The sequence below is a fragment of the Phocoena phocoena genome, chromosome 1 (genome assembly GCF_963924675.1).
Source record: "Phocoena phocoena chromosome 1, mPhoPho1.1, whole genome shotgun sequence".
In the NCBI taxonomy this organism is placed as follows: Eukaryota; Metazoa; Chordata; class Mammalia; order Artiodactyla; family Phocoenidae; genus Phocoena; species Phocoena phocoena.
The window spans coordinates 138,691,350-138,709,008 of record NC_089219.1 but is presented as its reverse complement, the minus strand read 5'-3'; the positions used below and the strand labels follow the sequence as shown (position 1 = coordinate 138,709,008).

Here is a 17,659-nt window from a genome sequence, read left to right as displayed (position 1 = left end):
TGTTTACATTTGTGAAACCTCATAGAATGGTTCATTTAAAATGAGTGTCTGTGATGTAAATTATACCTTAATAAAGGTATAATTTTAAAAATCACATATACCTTTAATTTCAAAACTAGGATTGTATGAGAAACTACTTATTTCCTGCATGTAAGATGCTTTACTCTTTGAGCAACTACTAATTAGCTATACAGTGAAAAAAATATATGAGTATTTCTCTCAAAATCAAAACCAATTGCTTAAATAGGTATAAAAATGCTGAATGGGTTTGATTTTGAAATGTTAAATGAAACTTTTGCTTTGAAGGACATTGCTAGTATCTTAAAATTCAAAATTTAATAATTGGTGTCATAAATTCTTAGAAACAGTTTTCTGAAATTTTAAGCTTTACAAAAATATTAACAATTGAAATATAAGCTGAAAAATATTGGTATTAATGCTGCATCCCATTAGCATCAAGCAATAATCAAAGTGCTGCAGAGAACCCAAAAGATTACACCTAAGGAGATTACTGGTAAATATGGTGAAAAAGGAGTATCCCTCTTGGCTGACAGTAACGGTAAAAGTTATACTCAATTTTTTTTTCCTTTCTTTCTTTTGATGACATTTAAATGATTGATAGGAAACAGGAACTGTAAAGAAAAGCAGAAAGAAGAGAAAGAGTGCTGAACATCAAACAGTTAAAAAGCAATGAAGAGGGAAGCTAGAATTGTTCTGCTGGGAGGCCAGCAGCCAACTATATCTATGGAGAACTTAACCTTTGAAACAAAAACACTCTGTTAAATGAACATAGTATCTCAAATTAGGCATGTCCCAAAACATTCTTATACCTCAGTATCACAGACAACCTATCGCTGCTTCAAGTGTCTACAATTCAGAGGATTATGAAAGTACGATCAAGAAAATTTCTACTGTATTGAAAAGTTGAGATGATTGTAGTGGGTTGCACGCAGATTTTCATTAAAATGAAAAGATTTTAGAATTCAAAGCTTTAAACACTCAGTTATCTAAAATATTTCAATTGTTGCATTGCTCTCAAGTTGCTCATTGCTCTCAAGAAGCTTAAAATTAGTGAAACCTATTTCTCAAAGATGCTTAGTACCAAGTTTTAATTTTCTAAGTAGGTATATGTTGTCTTTTTCATGTTAATTTAATCATAAATAAATGTTTTCAACTTCAGAGTTCATGGGCCTTTCTTTCCAAGAATTCTGAGGCGTAGGAAAGGAAAAAGAGACTTTGGAAAGACTATAACACATATCGTAGCAAAAGTGATGACTACTGACATGGTAAGAAATACACTATTATTATTTGTTCATTTATATAGCTCCATATAATCAGAAAAGGAGCTCTTTGAAGGTTGGATTCTTATCTGACAGTAATGCCTTATTTCCTCCATTACGTCCAGCTCAGAGATTGGCAATTAATAGGTACTAAATAAATATATGTCAGCAACTATTTACAGAGTACTAGTCTTGTTGCCAGGTGCTATGCTAGTAGCTATGGGAGACAAATATGAGAAATACTGCATTTGAGGGAGATACAGTTTTGAACCAGACCCACAGTCTTGCTTCTTCCATACATTTGACAAGTTTGAATTATGGTGGAGATATGGACAAGTAAATAGGCTATTACAATTACAACACAAAATGATAAATGCTATGATAGGAGTATGTACAGAAGGCATATAAGATGGGTACATAAGCCAGAGTTAGGAATTCTGGCAGTGCTGGCTGGAAGAAATCACCAGATGAAACCTGAAGGATGAGTGTAAATTTAACCAGCCAAAGAGGGGAAAGTGTTCTAAGTCAGAGTAAATATTTCTATCTCATTTGATCTCTCAGCATTTCACAGCTCTCTCCTTGGAATACTCTTTTTCACTGTCTTCTGTTACAATACTTTGCTGGTTTCAGTCTGTCTAGTTTTTTTTATCCTTCTGTCCTCTAAATGCTTGGAACTTATCTTTTTTCTGCACTATAATGTCCCTAAGTGATTTATCTGATCTCTTCCCATGACTTCAGTTATATACACTGATAATCTAAAATGTGTATCCACAGCCCACATTTTCGTTCTGAGCCCCAAACCTATATGTCTAGCTGCCTATTACTCATCACCCCTTGATTACCTCATGAGTACTTCAACTCACATGTCCACAATTAAATTCATGATCTTATCCATTGACTTGTTTATATACTAGAGTTCTCTGTTTCAGTAAATGGCTCCACTATCTACCCAGTTGTTAATTACAATCTTCTGAGAGTTAGCCTAATCCTATCCCTCATCACCTTCATGTACCCTCTTTTATTCCTCATTAATACCATATCCTGGTGTACACCATGTTGTTTCAGAGAGCTACTGCACATCCTTTAGGTCTCAATTTAAATGTCATTTCCGTAGAAAAAGGCTTTCTCAACCTTCCAGAATACATTTTACTACATATTCCCATGTACCCTGCACTTTCTCTTATTGGCACTTTTCCTTATCATGACTGTATTAAATACTTTTGTGGCTATCTATTGCATGTCTGTCTCTTTTACTAGAATATGAGCTTCTTGAGAGCAAGGGGTGTATGTTTACCATTCATCCAATCACCTAGCATGATGCTTAGCACGAGGTAGGTGCTGAGCAGTTTTTGTTGAATTAGCAAATGAGTGCATGTTTGACAAGAGAGTATGGGGTATATGTGAAGAACTAAAAGAAGTCCAGCAAGGATGGTGTTTAATTCCTAGGAGGAGAGTGGTTAGAGATAAAGCTGGACTATTAGACTGGTCTTATCTGCTATTCTACCCATTTTTATTATTTTCAACAAAATTTAACTTTACTTTGATTTGCTTATTAGATCAGATTTTCAATAACATTCATTATTCCACCAATTATATTTGTAAACATCTTTTAAAACATCATTGTAAAGTAAGGTATAGATTTTGCTTTTATCTCCAGCCTTTTAAAATATTTTTATTTATCTTTCTTTTTGTTTTTAAATCTGTTTTTGGCTTCATTTTCCTATATGGCAGTAAGAAATTTACTTGATTTTTATTCAGTGCTTTGCAACCCTTTCTTCATTTGTGTAAGTAAATATCCATGAACTTCAGAGGACAGGATAATGAGAGGAAGGCTACTCTGAGAAGGCAGTATCATCAACTTCCACTTTGCTTGGATCTTTGATTTTAGATTTACCTTTGAGGTTGACAAAAAATTTTAATTTGACGGTAGTTGCAGCTATGTACATAAGCCTTTAACAATTTTCTCAACTTTGAAGATTCTTTACTTGGTGTTTTTCCTCCTCTATACTCTCTCCTTAAACAGTTTTATCCATGCCCACCATCTTTATGCTGGTGATCTTCACAAGTAGTATAGCGAAAAGGCATGGACTTTGTAGTCAGGTAAATAGCCTGTCTTGGGCAAGCTGCCTAACCTCTGAACCTCAATTTCTATTTGCAGAGTGCTTTAAAAAGAGAAAAAACTGTGTACTGTTCTGATGAGGATGATGATCTCTGGAGCCAAACTGCCTGGATTCAGATTCTGGCTTTGGCACTTACTACTTATGTGATTTTCAACAAGTTATTTGCCCATTTGTGCTTTAGTCCCTCATTTGTAAAATGGGGATAATACCTTATTTCCTTATTTATAGAGCTATAAGTGTTCCTTATTTATAGAGCTACGAAGATTAAATGAGTTCATATATGTGATGTGCTTAGAATAATGGCCAGCACATAGTAAGTACTAAATAAACATTTTATTACTGCTATTACGGCTACCACCACCACTGACACCTTATAGGGTTTTTTGAGAATGAAATGAGATGCTATGTATAAAATACCTAGCAGTGTCTGGCACACAGTGGTTTTTCAGTAATTTCATTCCCTTTTCTCTTTTCCTTCTTGCTTGTATTCTTTGCTGACCAACATTACTACAAGTTCTTCTCAGCATCTTTACCTTATGTCTCACTAACATACAACAATCCTAAATTTGAACTTATTAATTTTTAAAAATTTTTTGAATTTTATTTTATTTATTTTTTTATACAGCAGGTTCTTATTAGTCATCAATTTTATACACATCAGTGTATACATGTCAATCCCAATCACCCAATTCAGCACACCACCATCCCCATCCCCCCATGGCCTTCCCCCCTTGGTGTCCATACCTATGTTCTCTACATTTGTGTCTCAACTTCTGCCCTGCAAACTGGTTCATCTGTACCATTTTTCTAGGTTCCACATACATGCGTTAATATACATTTGTTTTTCTCTTTCTGACTTACTTCACTCTGTATGACAGTCTCTAGATCCATCCACATCTCAACAAATGACTCAATTTCATTTCTTTTTATGGCTGAGTATTATTCCATTGTATATATGTACCACATCTTCTTCATCCATTCGTCTATCGATGGGCATTTAGGTTGTTTCCATGACCTGGCTATTGTAAATAGTGCTGCAATGAACATTGGGGGGCATGTGTCTTTTTGAATTATGGTTTTCCCTGGGTATATGCCCAGTAGTGGGATTGCTGGATCATATGGTAAGTCTATATTTAGGTTTTTTTGTTTGTTTGTTTGTTTGTTTGTTTTTGCGGTACGCGGGCCTCTCCCTGCTGTGGCCTCTCCCGCTGCGGAGCACAGGCTCTGGACGCGCAGGCTCAGCGGCCATGGCTCACGGGCCTAGCTGCTCCGCGGCATGTGGGATCTTCCCGGAAAGGGGCACGAACCCGTGTCCCCTGCATTGGCAGGTGGACTCTCAACTGCTGTGCCACCAGGGAAACCCTCTATATTTAGTTTTTTAAGAAACCTCCATACTGTTCTCCATAGTTGCTGTGTCAGTTTGCATTCCCACCAACAGTGCAAGAGGGTCCCCTTTTCTCCACACCCTCTCCAGCATTTGTTGTTTGTAGATGCCCATTCTAACTGGTGTGAGGTGATACCTCATTGTAGTTTTGATTTGCATTTCTCTTATGATTAGTGATGTTGAGCAGCTTTTCATGTGCTTCTTGGCCATCCGTATGCCTTCTTTGCAGAAATGTCTATGTAGGTCTTCTGCCCATTTTTGGATTGGGTTGTTTGTTTCTTTAATATTGAACTGCATGAGCCGTTTATATATTTTGGAGATTAATCCTTTGTTCGTTGATTCGTTTGCAAATATTTTCTCCCATTCTGAGAGTTGTCTTTTCATCTTGTTTATGGTTTCCTTTGCTGTGCAAAAGCTTTTAAGTTTAATTAGGACTCATTTGTTTATTTTCGTTTTTATTTCCATTACTCTAGGAGGTGGGTCAAAAAAGATCTTGCTGTGATTTATGTCAAAGAGTGTTCTTCCTATGTTTTCCTCTAAGAGTTTTATAGTGTCCGGTCTTACATTTAGGTCTCGAATCCATTTTGAGTTTACTTTTGTGTATGGTGTTAGGGAGTGTTCTAATTTCATTCTTTTACATGTAGCTGTCCAGTTTTCCCAGCACCACTTACTGAAGGTACTGTCTTTTCTCCACTGTGTATCCTCACCTCCTTTGTCATACATTAGTTGACCATAGGTCCGTGGGTTCATCTCTGGGCTTTCTATCTTGTTCCATTGATCTATATCTCTGTTTTTGTGCCAGTACCATATTGTCTTGATTACTGGAGCTTTGTAGTATAGTCTGAAGTCGGGGAGCCTAATTCCTGCAACTCTGTTTTTCTTTCTCAAGATTGCTTTGGCTATTCGGGGTCTTTTGTGCCTTCATACAAATTTTAAGAGTTTTCGTTCTAGTTCTGTTTAAACTACCACTGGTAATTTGATAGGGATTGCATTGAATCTGTAGATTGCTTTGGGTAGTATAGTCATTTTCACAATATTGATTCTTCCAATCCAAGAACATGGTATATCTCTCCATCTGTTTGTGTCATCTTTGATTTCTTTCATCAGTGTCTTATAATTTTCTGAGTACAGGTCTTTTACCTCCTTAGGTAGGTTTATTCCTGGGTATTTTATTCCTTTTGTTGCAATGGTGAATGGGATTGTTTCCTTAATTTCTCTTTCTGATCTTTCATTATTTGTGTATAGGAATGCAAGAGATTTCTGTGCATTAATTTTGTATCCTGCAACTTTACCAAATTCATTGAAGAGCTCTAGTAGTTTTCTGGTGGCATCTTTAAGATTATCTATTTTTAGTATCATGTCATCGGCAAACAGTCACAGCTCTACTTCTTCTTTTCCAATTTGTATTCCTTTCATTTCTTTTTCTTCTCTGATTGCCGTGGCTAGGACTTCCAAAACTATGTTGAATAATAGTGGTGAGAGTGGGCATCCTTGTTTTGTACGTGATCAGAGGAAATGCTTTCAGTTTTTCACCATTGAGAATGATGTTTGCTCTGGGTTAGTCGTATATGGCCTTTATTACGTTGAGGTAGGTTCCCTCTATGCCCCCTTTTGGAGAGTTTTTATCATAAATGGGTGTTGAATTTTGTCAAAAGTATTTTCTACATCTATTGAGATGATCATATGGTTTTTATTCTTCAGTTTGTTAATATGGTATATCACATTGATTGATTTGCATATATTGAAGAATCCTTGCATCCCTGGGATAAATCCCACTTGATCGTGGTGTATGATCCTTTTAATGTGTTTTTGGATTCTGTTTGTTAGTATTTTGCTGATGATTTTTGCATCTATATCCATCAGTGATATTGGTCTGTAATTTTCTTTTTTTGTAGTATCTTTGTCTGGTTTTGGTGTCAGGGTAATTGTGGCCTTGTAGAATGAGTTTGGGAGTGTTCCTTCCTCTGCAATTTTTTGGAAGAGTTTGAGAAGGTTGGGTGTTAGCTCTTCTCTAAATGGTTGATAGAATTTGCCTGTGAAGCCATCTGGTCCTGGACTTTTGTTTGTTGGAAGATTTTTAATAACACTTTCAATTTCGTTACTTGTGATTGGTCTGTTCATATTTTCTATTTCTTCCTGGTTCAGTCTTGGAAGGTTATACCTTTCTAAGAATTTGTCCATTTCTTCTAGGTTGTCCATTTTGTTGGCATAGAGTTGCTTGTAGTAGTCTCTTAGGATGCTTTGTATTTCTGAGGTGTCTCTTGTAACGTCTCCTTTTTCATTTCTAATTTTATTGATTTGAGTCCTCTCCCTCTTTTTCTTGATGAGTCTGGCTAAAGGTTTATCAATTTTGTTTATCTTCTCAAAGAGCCAGCTTTTAGTTTTATTGATCTTTGCTATTGTGTTCTTTGTTTCTATTTCATTTATTTCTGCTCTGATCTTTATGATTTCTTTCCTTCTGCTAACTTTGGGTTTTGTTTGTTCTTCTTTCTCTCGTTGCTTTAGGTGTAAGTTTAGATTGTTTATTTGAGATTTTTCTTGTTTCTTGAGATAGGCTTGTATAGCTCTAAACTTCCCTCTTAGAACTGCTTTTGCTGCATCCCATAGGTTTTGGATTGTTGTGTTTTCATTGTCATTTGTCTCTAGGTATTTTTTGATTTCTTCTTTGATTTCTTCAGTGATCTCTTGGTTACTTAGTATCGTATTGTTTAGCCTCCACGTGTTTGTGTTTCTTTCGGTTTTTTTCCCCTGTAATTGATTTCTAATCTCATAGCGTTGTGGTCAGAAAAGATGTTTGATATGCTTTCGATTTTCTTAATTTACTGAGGCTTCATTTGTGACCCAGGATGTGATCTATCCTGGAGAATGTTCCGTGCACACTTGAGAAGAAAGTGTAATCTGCTGTTTTTGGATGGAATGTCCCATAAATATCAATTAAATCTATCTGGTCTATTGTGTCATTTAAAGCTTCTGTTTCCTTATTTATTTTCATTTTGGGTGATCTGTCCATTGGTGTAAGTGAGGTGTTAAAGTCTCCCACTATTATTGTGTTACTGTTGATTTCCTCTTTTATAGCTGTTAGCAGTTGCCTTATGTATTGAGGTGCTCCTATGTTGGGTGCATATATATGTATAATTGTTATTTCTTCTTCTTGGATTGATCCCTTGATCATTATGTAGTGTCCTTCCTTGTCTCTTGTAACATTCTTTATTTTAAAGTCTATTTTATCTGATATGAGTATAGCTATTCCAGCTTTCTTTCGATTTCCATTTGCATGGAATATCTTTTTCCATCCCCTCACTTTCAGTCTGTATGTGTCCCTAGGTCTGAAGTGGGTCTCTTGTAGACAGCATATAGATGGGTCTTGTTTTTGTATCCATTCAGCAAGCCTGTGTCTTTTGGTTGGGGCATTTAATCCATTCACGTTTAAGGTAATTATCGATATGTATGTTCCTATGACTACTCTATTAATTGTTTTGGGTTTGTTTTTGTAGGTCCTTTTTTTCTCTTGTGTTTCCCACCTAGAGACGTTCCTTTAGCATTTGTTGTAGAGCTAGTTTGGTGGTGCTGAATTCTCTTAGCTTGTGCTTGTCTGTAAAGCTTTTGATTTCTCCATTGAATCTGAATGAGATCCTTGCCGGGTATAGTAATCTTGGTTGTAGCTTCTTCCCTTTCATCACTTTAAGTATATCATGCCATTCCCTTCTGGCTTGTAGAGTTTCTGCTGAGAAATCAGCTTTTATCCTTATGGGAGTTCCTTTGTATGTTATTTGTCGTTTTTCCCTTGCTGCTTTCAATAATTTTGCTTTGTCTTTAATTTTTCCCAATTTGATTACTATGTGTCTCGATGTGTTTCTCCTTGGGTTTATCTTGCCTGGGACTCGCTGTGCTTCCTGGACTTGGGTGGCTATTTCCTTTCCCATGTTAGGGAAGTTAATTTTTTTTTTTTTTTTGTGGTACACAGGCCTCTCACCATTGTGGCCTCTCCTGCCGCGAAGCACAGGCTCTGGACGCGCAGGCTCCAGATGCGCAGGCTCAGTGGCCATGGCTCACAGGTCTAGCTGATCCGCAGCATGTGGGATCTTCCCAGACTGGGGCACGAACCCGCGTCCCCTGCATCGGCAGGCGGACTCTCAACCACTGCGCCACCAGGGAAGCCCCCCATGTTAGGGAAGTTTTCGACTATAATCTCTTCAAATATTTTCTCTGGTCCTTTCTCTCTCTCTTCTTCTTCTGGGACCCCTATAACGCAAATGTTGTTGCATTTAATGTTGTCCCAGAGGTCTCTTAGGCTGTCTTCATTTCTTTTCATTCTTTTTTCTTTATTCTGTTCTGCAGCAGTGAATTCCATCATTCTGTCTTTCACTTATCTGTTCTTCTGCCTCAGTTATTCTGCTATTGATTCCTTCTAGTGTAGTTTTCATTTCAGTTATTGTATTATTCATCTCTGTTTGTTTGTTCTTTGATTCTTCTAGGTCTTTGTTAAACATTTCTTGCATCTTCTCAATCTCTGCCTCCATTCTTTTTCTGAGGTCCTGGATCATCTTCACTATCATTATTCTGAATTCTTTTTCTGGAAGGTTGCCTATCTCCACTTCATTTAGTTGTTTTTCTGGCGTTTTATCTTGTTGCTTCATCTGGTACATAGCCCTCTGCCTTTTCGTCTTGTCTGTCTTTCTGTGAATGTGGTTTGTTCCGCAGGCTGCAGGATTGTAGTTCTTCTTGCTTCTGCTGTCTGCCCTCTGGTGGATAAGGCTATCTTAAGAGGCTTGTGTAAGTTTCCTGGTGGGAGGGACTGGTGGTGGGTAGAGCTGACTGTTGCTCTGGTGGGCAGAGCTCAGTAAAACTTTAATCCACTTGACTGTTGATGGGTGGGGCTGGGTTCCCTCCCTGTTGGTTTTTTGGCCTGAGGCGACCCAGCACTAGAGGCTACAGGCTCTTTGATGGGACTAATGGCGGACTCCGGGAGGGCTCATGCCAAGGAGTACTTCCCAGAACTTCTGTTGCCAGTGTCCTTGTCCCCACCGTGAGCCACAGCCACCCCCCACCTCTGCAGGTGACCCTCCAACACTAGCAGGTAGGTCTGGTTCAGTCTCCCCTGGGGTCACTGCTCCTTCCCCTGGGTCCTGATGTGCACACTACTTTGTGTGTGCCCTCCAAGAGTGGAGTCTCTGTTTTCCCCAGTCCTGTCAAATCAATTCCCACTAGGCTTCAAAGTCTGATTGTCTAGGAATTCCTCCTCCTGTTGCCGGACCCTCAGGTTGGGAAGCCTGACATGGGGCTCAGAACCTTCACTCCAGTGGGTGGACTTCTGTGGTATGTGTTCTCCAGCCTGTGAGTCACCCACCCAGCAGTTATGGGATTTGATTTTACTGTGATTGCGCCCCTCCTACCATCTCATTGTGGCTTCTCCTTTGTCTTTGGATGTGGGGTATCTTTTTTGGTGAGTTCCAGTGTCTTCCTGTCGATGACTGTCCAGCAGCTAGTTGTGATTTTGGTGTTCTCACAAGAGGGAGTGAGAGCACATCCTTCTACTCTGCCATGGTGTGTTTCCTTGACCTGAACTCATTAATTTTTTTTAACTTATTAATTAATCCCATCCCTAGTCCTCCTGTATTCTCTATTGAATTAATGTCCTAAATATCCTTCCAGTCAACTACATATGTTAAACCATACATGTTTAACTTTTTAAAGAACCACTAAACTGTTTTCCACAGCAGCTGAACCATTTTACATTCCCACCAGCAATGTTTGAGGGTTCTGATTTCTCCACATCTTTATCAACACTTATCTGTCTCTTTCATTAAAGTCATCCTAATGGTATATGAAGTGGTATCTCATTGTGATTTTGATTTTCATTTCGTCTTTTCATGTGCTTGTTGGCCATTTGTATCTCTGGTTTGGAGAGATATCTCTTCCAAGTCCTATGCCCATTTTTTTTTTTTTTTTTTTTTAAGTTTTTTGGGTTTTTTTGTTTTGTTTTTTTGCGGTACGCGGGCCTCTCACTGCTGTGGCCTCTCCCGCTGCGGAGCACAGGCCCCGGACGCGCAGGCCCAGCGGCCATGGCTCACGGGCCCAGCCGCTCCGCATGGCATGTGGGATCTTCCCAGACCGGGGCACGAACCCGCGTCCCCTGCATCAGCAGGAGGACTCTCAACCACTGCGCCACCAGGGAAGCCCCTATGCCCATTTTTGATTGGGTTGTTTTTTTGTTACTGATTATGAATTTCTTGTATATTCTGGATACTAGATTCATATTAGATGTATGTTTATGTATGTTTTCTCCCATTTCATAGTTGCCTGTTCACTTTCTTAATAATGTTCTTTGATGCACAGACGTTTTAAAGTTTGGTGAAGTTCAGTTTATCTATTTCTTTTACTCATGCTTTTGGTATCATACCAAAGAATCCACTGCCAAATCCAAGGTCATAAAAATTTAACCTTATGTTTTCTCTTAAGAGTTTTGGCTCTTATATTTAGGTCATTGATCCATTTTGAGTTAATTTTTGTATATGGTGTGAGTGAGGAGTCCAATTCTATTTCTTTGCATGTAGATATCCCGTTGTCCCAACACCATTGTTGAAGAGACTGTTTTTTCCTTCACTGAATAGTCTTGGCACCCTTGTTGAAAATCAGTTGGCCTTGGCTGTATGGGTTTATTTCTGGGCTTTCAGTTCTGTTTCAGATACTGTCTATCCTTATGACAGTATCACACAGTTCAATTACCATAGCTTTGTAGTAAGTTTTGAAATCAGAGGTGTGAGTTCTCCAAATTTTTTCAGTACTGTCTTGGATATTCAGGGTCCCTTGCAATTCCATATAAATTTGAGGATAAGATCTTCCGTTTCTTCTAAAAAGGCTATTGGAATTTTGACAGGAATTACATTGAATCTGTAGATCAATTAGGGTATTATTGCCATCTTGGCAATATGAAAAGCTTCCAATCCATAAACATGGAGACTTCCAATTTACTTAGGCATTCTTTAATTTCTTTCAGCAAAGTTTTGTAGTTTTTACATAAAGGCTTTCACCTTATATGTATGTAAAAAATTATTCCTAGATATTTTATTATTTTGGATGCTCTTGTAAATAGAATTATTTCCTTAATTTTCTTTTCAGATTGTTCATTGCTGGTATATAGAAACAAAACTGACTGGTGTGTTGATCTTGTGTCCTGCAACTTTCCTGAATTTAATAGCTATCATACTTTTTTGGTGAATTCTTTTGGGATTTTCTATGTATATGATATGTAGAATCAGGTTGTCTGCAAACAGAAATAGTTTTACTTCTTCCTTTCCAGTCTAGATGCCTTTTATTTATTTTTACCTAGTTGCTCAGGCTAGAACTTCTTCTGGCTAGTACAGTGTTGAATAGCAGTGGTAAAAATGGGTGTCTTTGTTTTGTTCCTGATTGTAGGGAAGTGTTACAGGATGAACTGTGTCTCTCCATAATTCGTATGTTGAAGTCTTAATCCCCATACCTCAAAATATAACTACATGTATTTGGAGATGGGTATTTAAAGAAATGATTAAGTTAAAATGAAGTCCTTATGGTGGGTCCTAACGCAAACTGCCTGATGTCCTTATAAGAAGACAAAATTTGGACACACAGAGAGGTACCAGGGTGCACGTGCACAGAGGGACAACCACGTGAAGAGGAAGCAAGAGGGTGGCCACGTGCAAGCCAAGGAGAGAGGTCTCAAAAGAAACCACACTTACTGACACCTTGATCTAGGATTTGCAGCCTCCAGAACTGTGAGAAAATAAATTTCTGTTGTTTAGCTAAATTTGTGGTATTTTGTTACCCTAGGAAACTAATACAGGGAGAAAGTTTTCAGTCTTTTATGATTATGATGTTAACTGTGAGCTTTTCGTAAATTACATTTATTGTGTTGAGGAAGTTCCCCTCTATTCCTAATTTTTGAGTGGTTTTTATAATGAAAAGGTATTGGATTTTGTCAAATGCTTTTTTTTTTTTTTTTTTTTTTGGTACACGGGCCTCTCACTGCTGTGGCCTCTCCCGTTGCAGAGCACAGGACAGGCTCCGGACGCGCAGGCTCAGCGGCCATGGCTCACGGGCCCAGCCACTCCGCGGCATGTGGGATCTCCCCGGACTGGGGCACGAACCCATGTCCCCTGCATCGGCAGGCGGGCTCTCAACCACTGCGCCACCAGGGAAGCCCTCAAATGCTTTTTATACATCAACTGAGATGATCCTGTAGTTTCTTTCCCCCTTTTATTTTATTAATGTAGCATTGATTGATTTTTATATGTTAAACTACCCCTGAATTCCTGGGATAAATCCCATTTGGTCATAGTGTATAACTCTTAAAATACTGTTGGTTTGGCTTGCTAGAATATGTTGAGGATTTCTGCATTTATATTCATAAGCGAAATTGGTCTGTAGTTTTCTTCTGGTTTCTTTGGCTTTGTTATCAGAGGATGCTGGTGTCATAGAAGGAGTTAGGAGTTGTTCTCTCCTGTTTTTGGAAGAATTGGAGAGAAGAATTGGTGTTAATTCTTTAAATGTTTTGTAGTAGTTACTAATGGAGCCATCTGGTCCTAGATTTTTCTTTGTTGGGAGGTTTTTGATTACTGATTCAATCTCTTTACTTGTTCTAGGTCTGTTCAGATTTTCTATTTCTTTTTGACTCAGTTTTGGTAATTTGTATATTTCTAGAAATTTGTACACTTCATTTTGTTGTTCATTTTGTTGGAGCATTTGTTGGTGTACATTTGTTCATAATATTCTCTTATAATCCTTTTTATTTCTAGAAGTTCAGTAGTAGTGTCTCCACTTTCATTTCTGATGTTATTTTTTGCCTTCTCCCTTTTTTCTTAGTTTAGCTAAAGGTTTGTCAATTTCATAGATCATTTCAAAGAATCAATTTTTGATTTCATTAATTCTGTTGTTTTTCTGTTCTCCATTTATCTCTGCTCTAATCTTTATTATTTTCTTTCTTCTGCTGACTTTGGATTTAGTTTGTTCTTCTTTTTCTAGTTCCATAAGATATAAAGTTAGGTTACTGATTTGAGATCTTTCTTTTTTTAAATTTATTTATTTTATTTTTGGCTGCATTGGGTCTTCATTGCTGCGCGCAGGCTTTCTCTAGTTGTGGTGAGCGGGGGCTGCTCTTCGTTGCGGTGCACGGGCTTCTCATTGCCGTGGCTTCTCTTGCTGCAGAGCATGTGCTCTAGGCATGAGGCCTTCAGTAGTTGTGGCACACGGGCTCAGTAGTTGTGGCTCACAGGCTGTAGAGCGCAGGCTCAGCAGCTGTGGTGCACGGGCCTAGTTGGTCCGCGGCATGTGGGATCTTCCCAGACCAGGGCTCGAACCTGTGTCCACTGCATTGGCAGGTGGATTCCCAACCACTGCACCAACAGGGAAGTCCCCAAGATCTTTCTTTTTTGTTTGTTTGTTTCTTGCGGTATGTGGGCCTCTCACCGTTGTGGCCTACTCCCGCTGCAGAGCACAGGCTCCAGACGTGCAGGCTCAGCGGCCATGGCTCACGGGCCCAGCCGCTCCGCAGCACGTGGGATCCTCCCGGCCCGGGGCACGAACCCGTGTCCCCTGCCTCGGCAGGCGGACTCTCAACCACTGCGCCACCAGGGAAGCCCCAAGATCTTTCTTTTTTAATGTAAGCATTTATAACTATAAATTTCACTCTGAACTCCACTCTGAGCATCCCAGAAGTTTTGGTACGTTGTGATTTTGTTTTCATTCACCTCATTTTCTTATTTTTTCTTTGGGTTTTCTTTGACCCATTTGTTGTTTAAGAATGTTGTTTAATTTCCACATATTTGTGAATTTTCCAGTTTTTCCTGCTGTTATTCATTTCTAAATCAATTCCATTGTGGTCAGAGAGGATACATTTATTGAAATTTGTTTTGTAGCTTATCATATGGTATATCCTGGAGAATGTTCCATGTGCAATTAAGAAGAATATGTATTCTTCTGTATTGAGTTCTGTGTGTATTAGGTCTAGCTGAATTACAGTGTTGTTCAAATCCTGTTTCCTTATTGATCTTCTGTAGATGTACTAGTCATTATTGCAAATGGAGTATGGAAATCTTCAACTATTATATTATTGTAGAACTGTCTAGTTCTCCCCTCAGCTCTGCCAGTGTTTGCTTCATATATTCTGGAGCCTCATTGTTTCCTGTATACGTGCTTATTATATCTTCTTGATGAATAAATCCTTTTTGGTCAATATATAATGTCCTTCTTTGTCTCTGGTAAAAAGTTTTGACTTAAAGTCTATTTTGTTTAATATTAGTATAGTCACTGCAGTTCTCTTCTGGTTACTGTTTGTATGGAATGTTTTTTTCTATCCTTTTACTATTAATTTATTTGTGTCTTTGGACCTAAAGTGAGTCCCTTGTAGACATTATATAATTGGATCATGTTTATCCATTCTACCAGTCTCTGTCTTTTAATTCGTGATCTTAATCCATTTACATTTGAAGTGATTACTGATAAGAAAGGACTTCTGCCATTTGCCATTTGATTTCTGTATGTCATATTCTTTTGTATTTGATGAGTTTTTTCTAGTGTTTTGTTTGACTCATTCCTCATTTCCTTTCTGTATATTTTTAGTTATCATCTTAGTGGTTACCATGGAGATTACAATTAACATTCTAAATTTATAACAATCTAGTCTGGATTGATACCAACTTAGCTTCAATAGCACACAAACACTCTGTTCTTTTACAGCTCCATTCCTACTTTATGTTGCTGTTGTCACAAATTACATCTTTATACATCGTCTGCCCATTAACATGGATTTATAACTGTTTCATGCATTGCTCTTTTAAATCATACAGGAAACAAAGAAAAGGAGTTACAAACAAAGATTATAATAATACTGGCTTTATATTTACCCATGTATTTGCTGCCTTTGCTGGAGTTACTGCTTCATATGGCTTTGAGTTACTAACTAGTGTTCTTTTCCTTCAGTCTGAAGGACTCCCTTTAGCACAGGGAAGATCCAGCCTTTGTTTATCTGGGAATGTCTTAAGTTTTTCTTTATTTTGAAGGATAGTTTTGCCAGATATAGAATTCTTGGTTGATAGTGTTTTTTTCCCCCCTTTCAGCACTTTAAATATGTCATCTCATTGGTTTCTGGCTTCCATGGTTTCTGATGAGAAATCATGTTAATCTTATTGCCAGTCCTTTGTTCATATTGAATTGCTTCTCTCTTGCTGCTTTCAAGATTCTCTGTTTTGGCTTTCAACAGTTTGATTATAATGTATGTTGGTGTGGATCCCTTTGTATTTATTCTGCATCCATTAAACTTCTTGGATGTGTTGATTCACATCTTTCAACGGATTTGGAAAGTTTCCAACCATTATTTTTTCAAATATTCTTTCTGCTCTTTTCTTTCTCTCTTCTTCTGGGATTCCCATAATATCGGTGTTCTTGATGGGATACCACTGGTCCTTTCGACTTTGTTCATTTTTCTTCCTGCTCCTTAGATTCAATAATTGCAATTGTCCTATCTTCAAGTTTGTTATTCTTCTGCCGGCTTAGACCTGATATTGAACCTCTCTAGTGAGGTTTTCATTTCAACTATTGTACTTTTTGTACTTTTACTGGACAGCTATAGAATTTCTATTTGGTTCAATTTTATAAGTTTTATCCCTTTATGGATAGTCTCTATTTATTCATCTGTTGTTCTCTTGGTTTCCTTTAATTATTTATCCATGGTTTCCTTGAGCTCTTTGAGGCTATTTAAGACAATTGATTTAAAGTTTTGTCTGGTAAGTCCAAAGTCTTTTCTGGACTTCCTCAGAGATGGTTTCTGTCAATTTCTTTCTTTTTTTTTTTTTCCTGTGAATGGGCCATAGCTTCCTGTTTCTTTGTATGTCTTATAATTTTTGTTGAAAACTGGGTATTTTTAATATTATAATGTGGTAACTCTGGAAATTGGATTCTACCCCATCCCCAGGGTTTGCTGTACTGGTTGTTTAGGACTGCAGTTGTCCATATGTTTAGTGAATTTTCCAAACTGTTTTTGCAAAGGCTGTATTCTTTTTTGTGTGTGGCTGCTGAAGTCTCTGTTATCTCAGCAGTTAGTCAGTGACCTGACAGAAATTTCCCTAAACACCTGCAGCTAAAAAGAAAAACAAAACCAAAAAACTCCTTGTCTTTGCAGATTAGCTCTGAGCTGAGGCACTCCTTCAAACGAAGCCAGGCTGCCCACAACTCTGCCTTAGTTTTCACCTCCTGCTTGCACAGGGCCCAGTGACCAGCCAGAAGCACAAGCTTAAGGTCTTTACAGATCCCTTCTGAGTATGCATCCATCCCTGAGATTGTGCATTTTACTGTAGATTCCCCAGTATATAAGGTAGCTCTTATTTCCCCAAGAATCTTCCTCTTCAGCCTCCTCATTTGTAGGCTTTTCCTTGCCCTTCCTTCATCCTTTGTCCCAGGTAGCTTTGGGTAGAGCATGTCTTTAAATGCTTTCATCAGATGCTACTTATAAAGCTGCTCCATCCTGAGGGAGGTGAAACAAAGGTCAGTTTCTTTGCCAGTCCCTCTCCTGAGATACTGATCATCAGACAGGTCAAAATGCAGTCCAATTTTTTTGAGAATAAGGTCCCTATTTCCCCCACCCCTCACCCATCCCAGTGCCAGCAAGCCACATCAGAAATACGGGCTGTTGCTATTCACTCAACTGCTGCCAGTCTGGAGAATGGGATATGGTAGGCAAGTAAGTAAAGACACCAGAACACTTTCTTACTGAATTTTAACCACCTCTTCATCTAGCACTTCCTTGGCTGCTATGTTTAATTAGATTTCAGAGTTACAAAAAAACATTCTGTCATTTTTTGCCAATTTGTTTGCTTTAGAAGAAGAACTAATTCTTGGAGCTC

The 17,659-nt window shown here is 38.2% G+C and overlaps 1 protein-coding gene across 1 annotated transcript in view; it reads left to right on the top strand.

Moving 5' to 3' along the window:
- Nucleotides 1-17,659, top strand: part of SHCBP1L (SHC binding and spindle associated 1 like) — a 44,289-nt gene that overhangs the window by 20,277 nt on the left and 6,353 nt on the right. Inside the window, exon 6 of the mRNA XM_065890449.1 lies at nucleotides 1,181-1,286. Coding sequence (XP_065746521.1) covers nucleotides 1,181-1,286 — 106 coding nt within the window. The remainder of the gene's footprint in view (nucleotides 1-1,180; nucleotides 1,287-17,659) is intronic.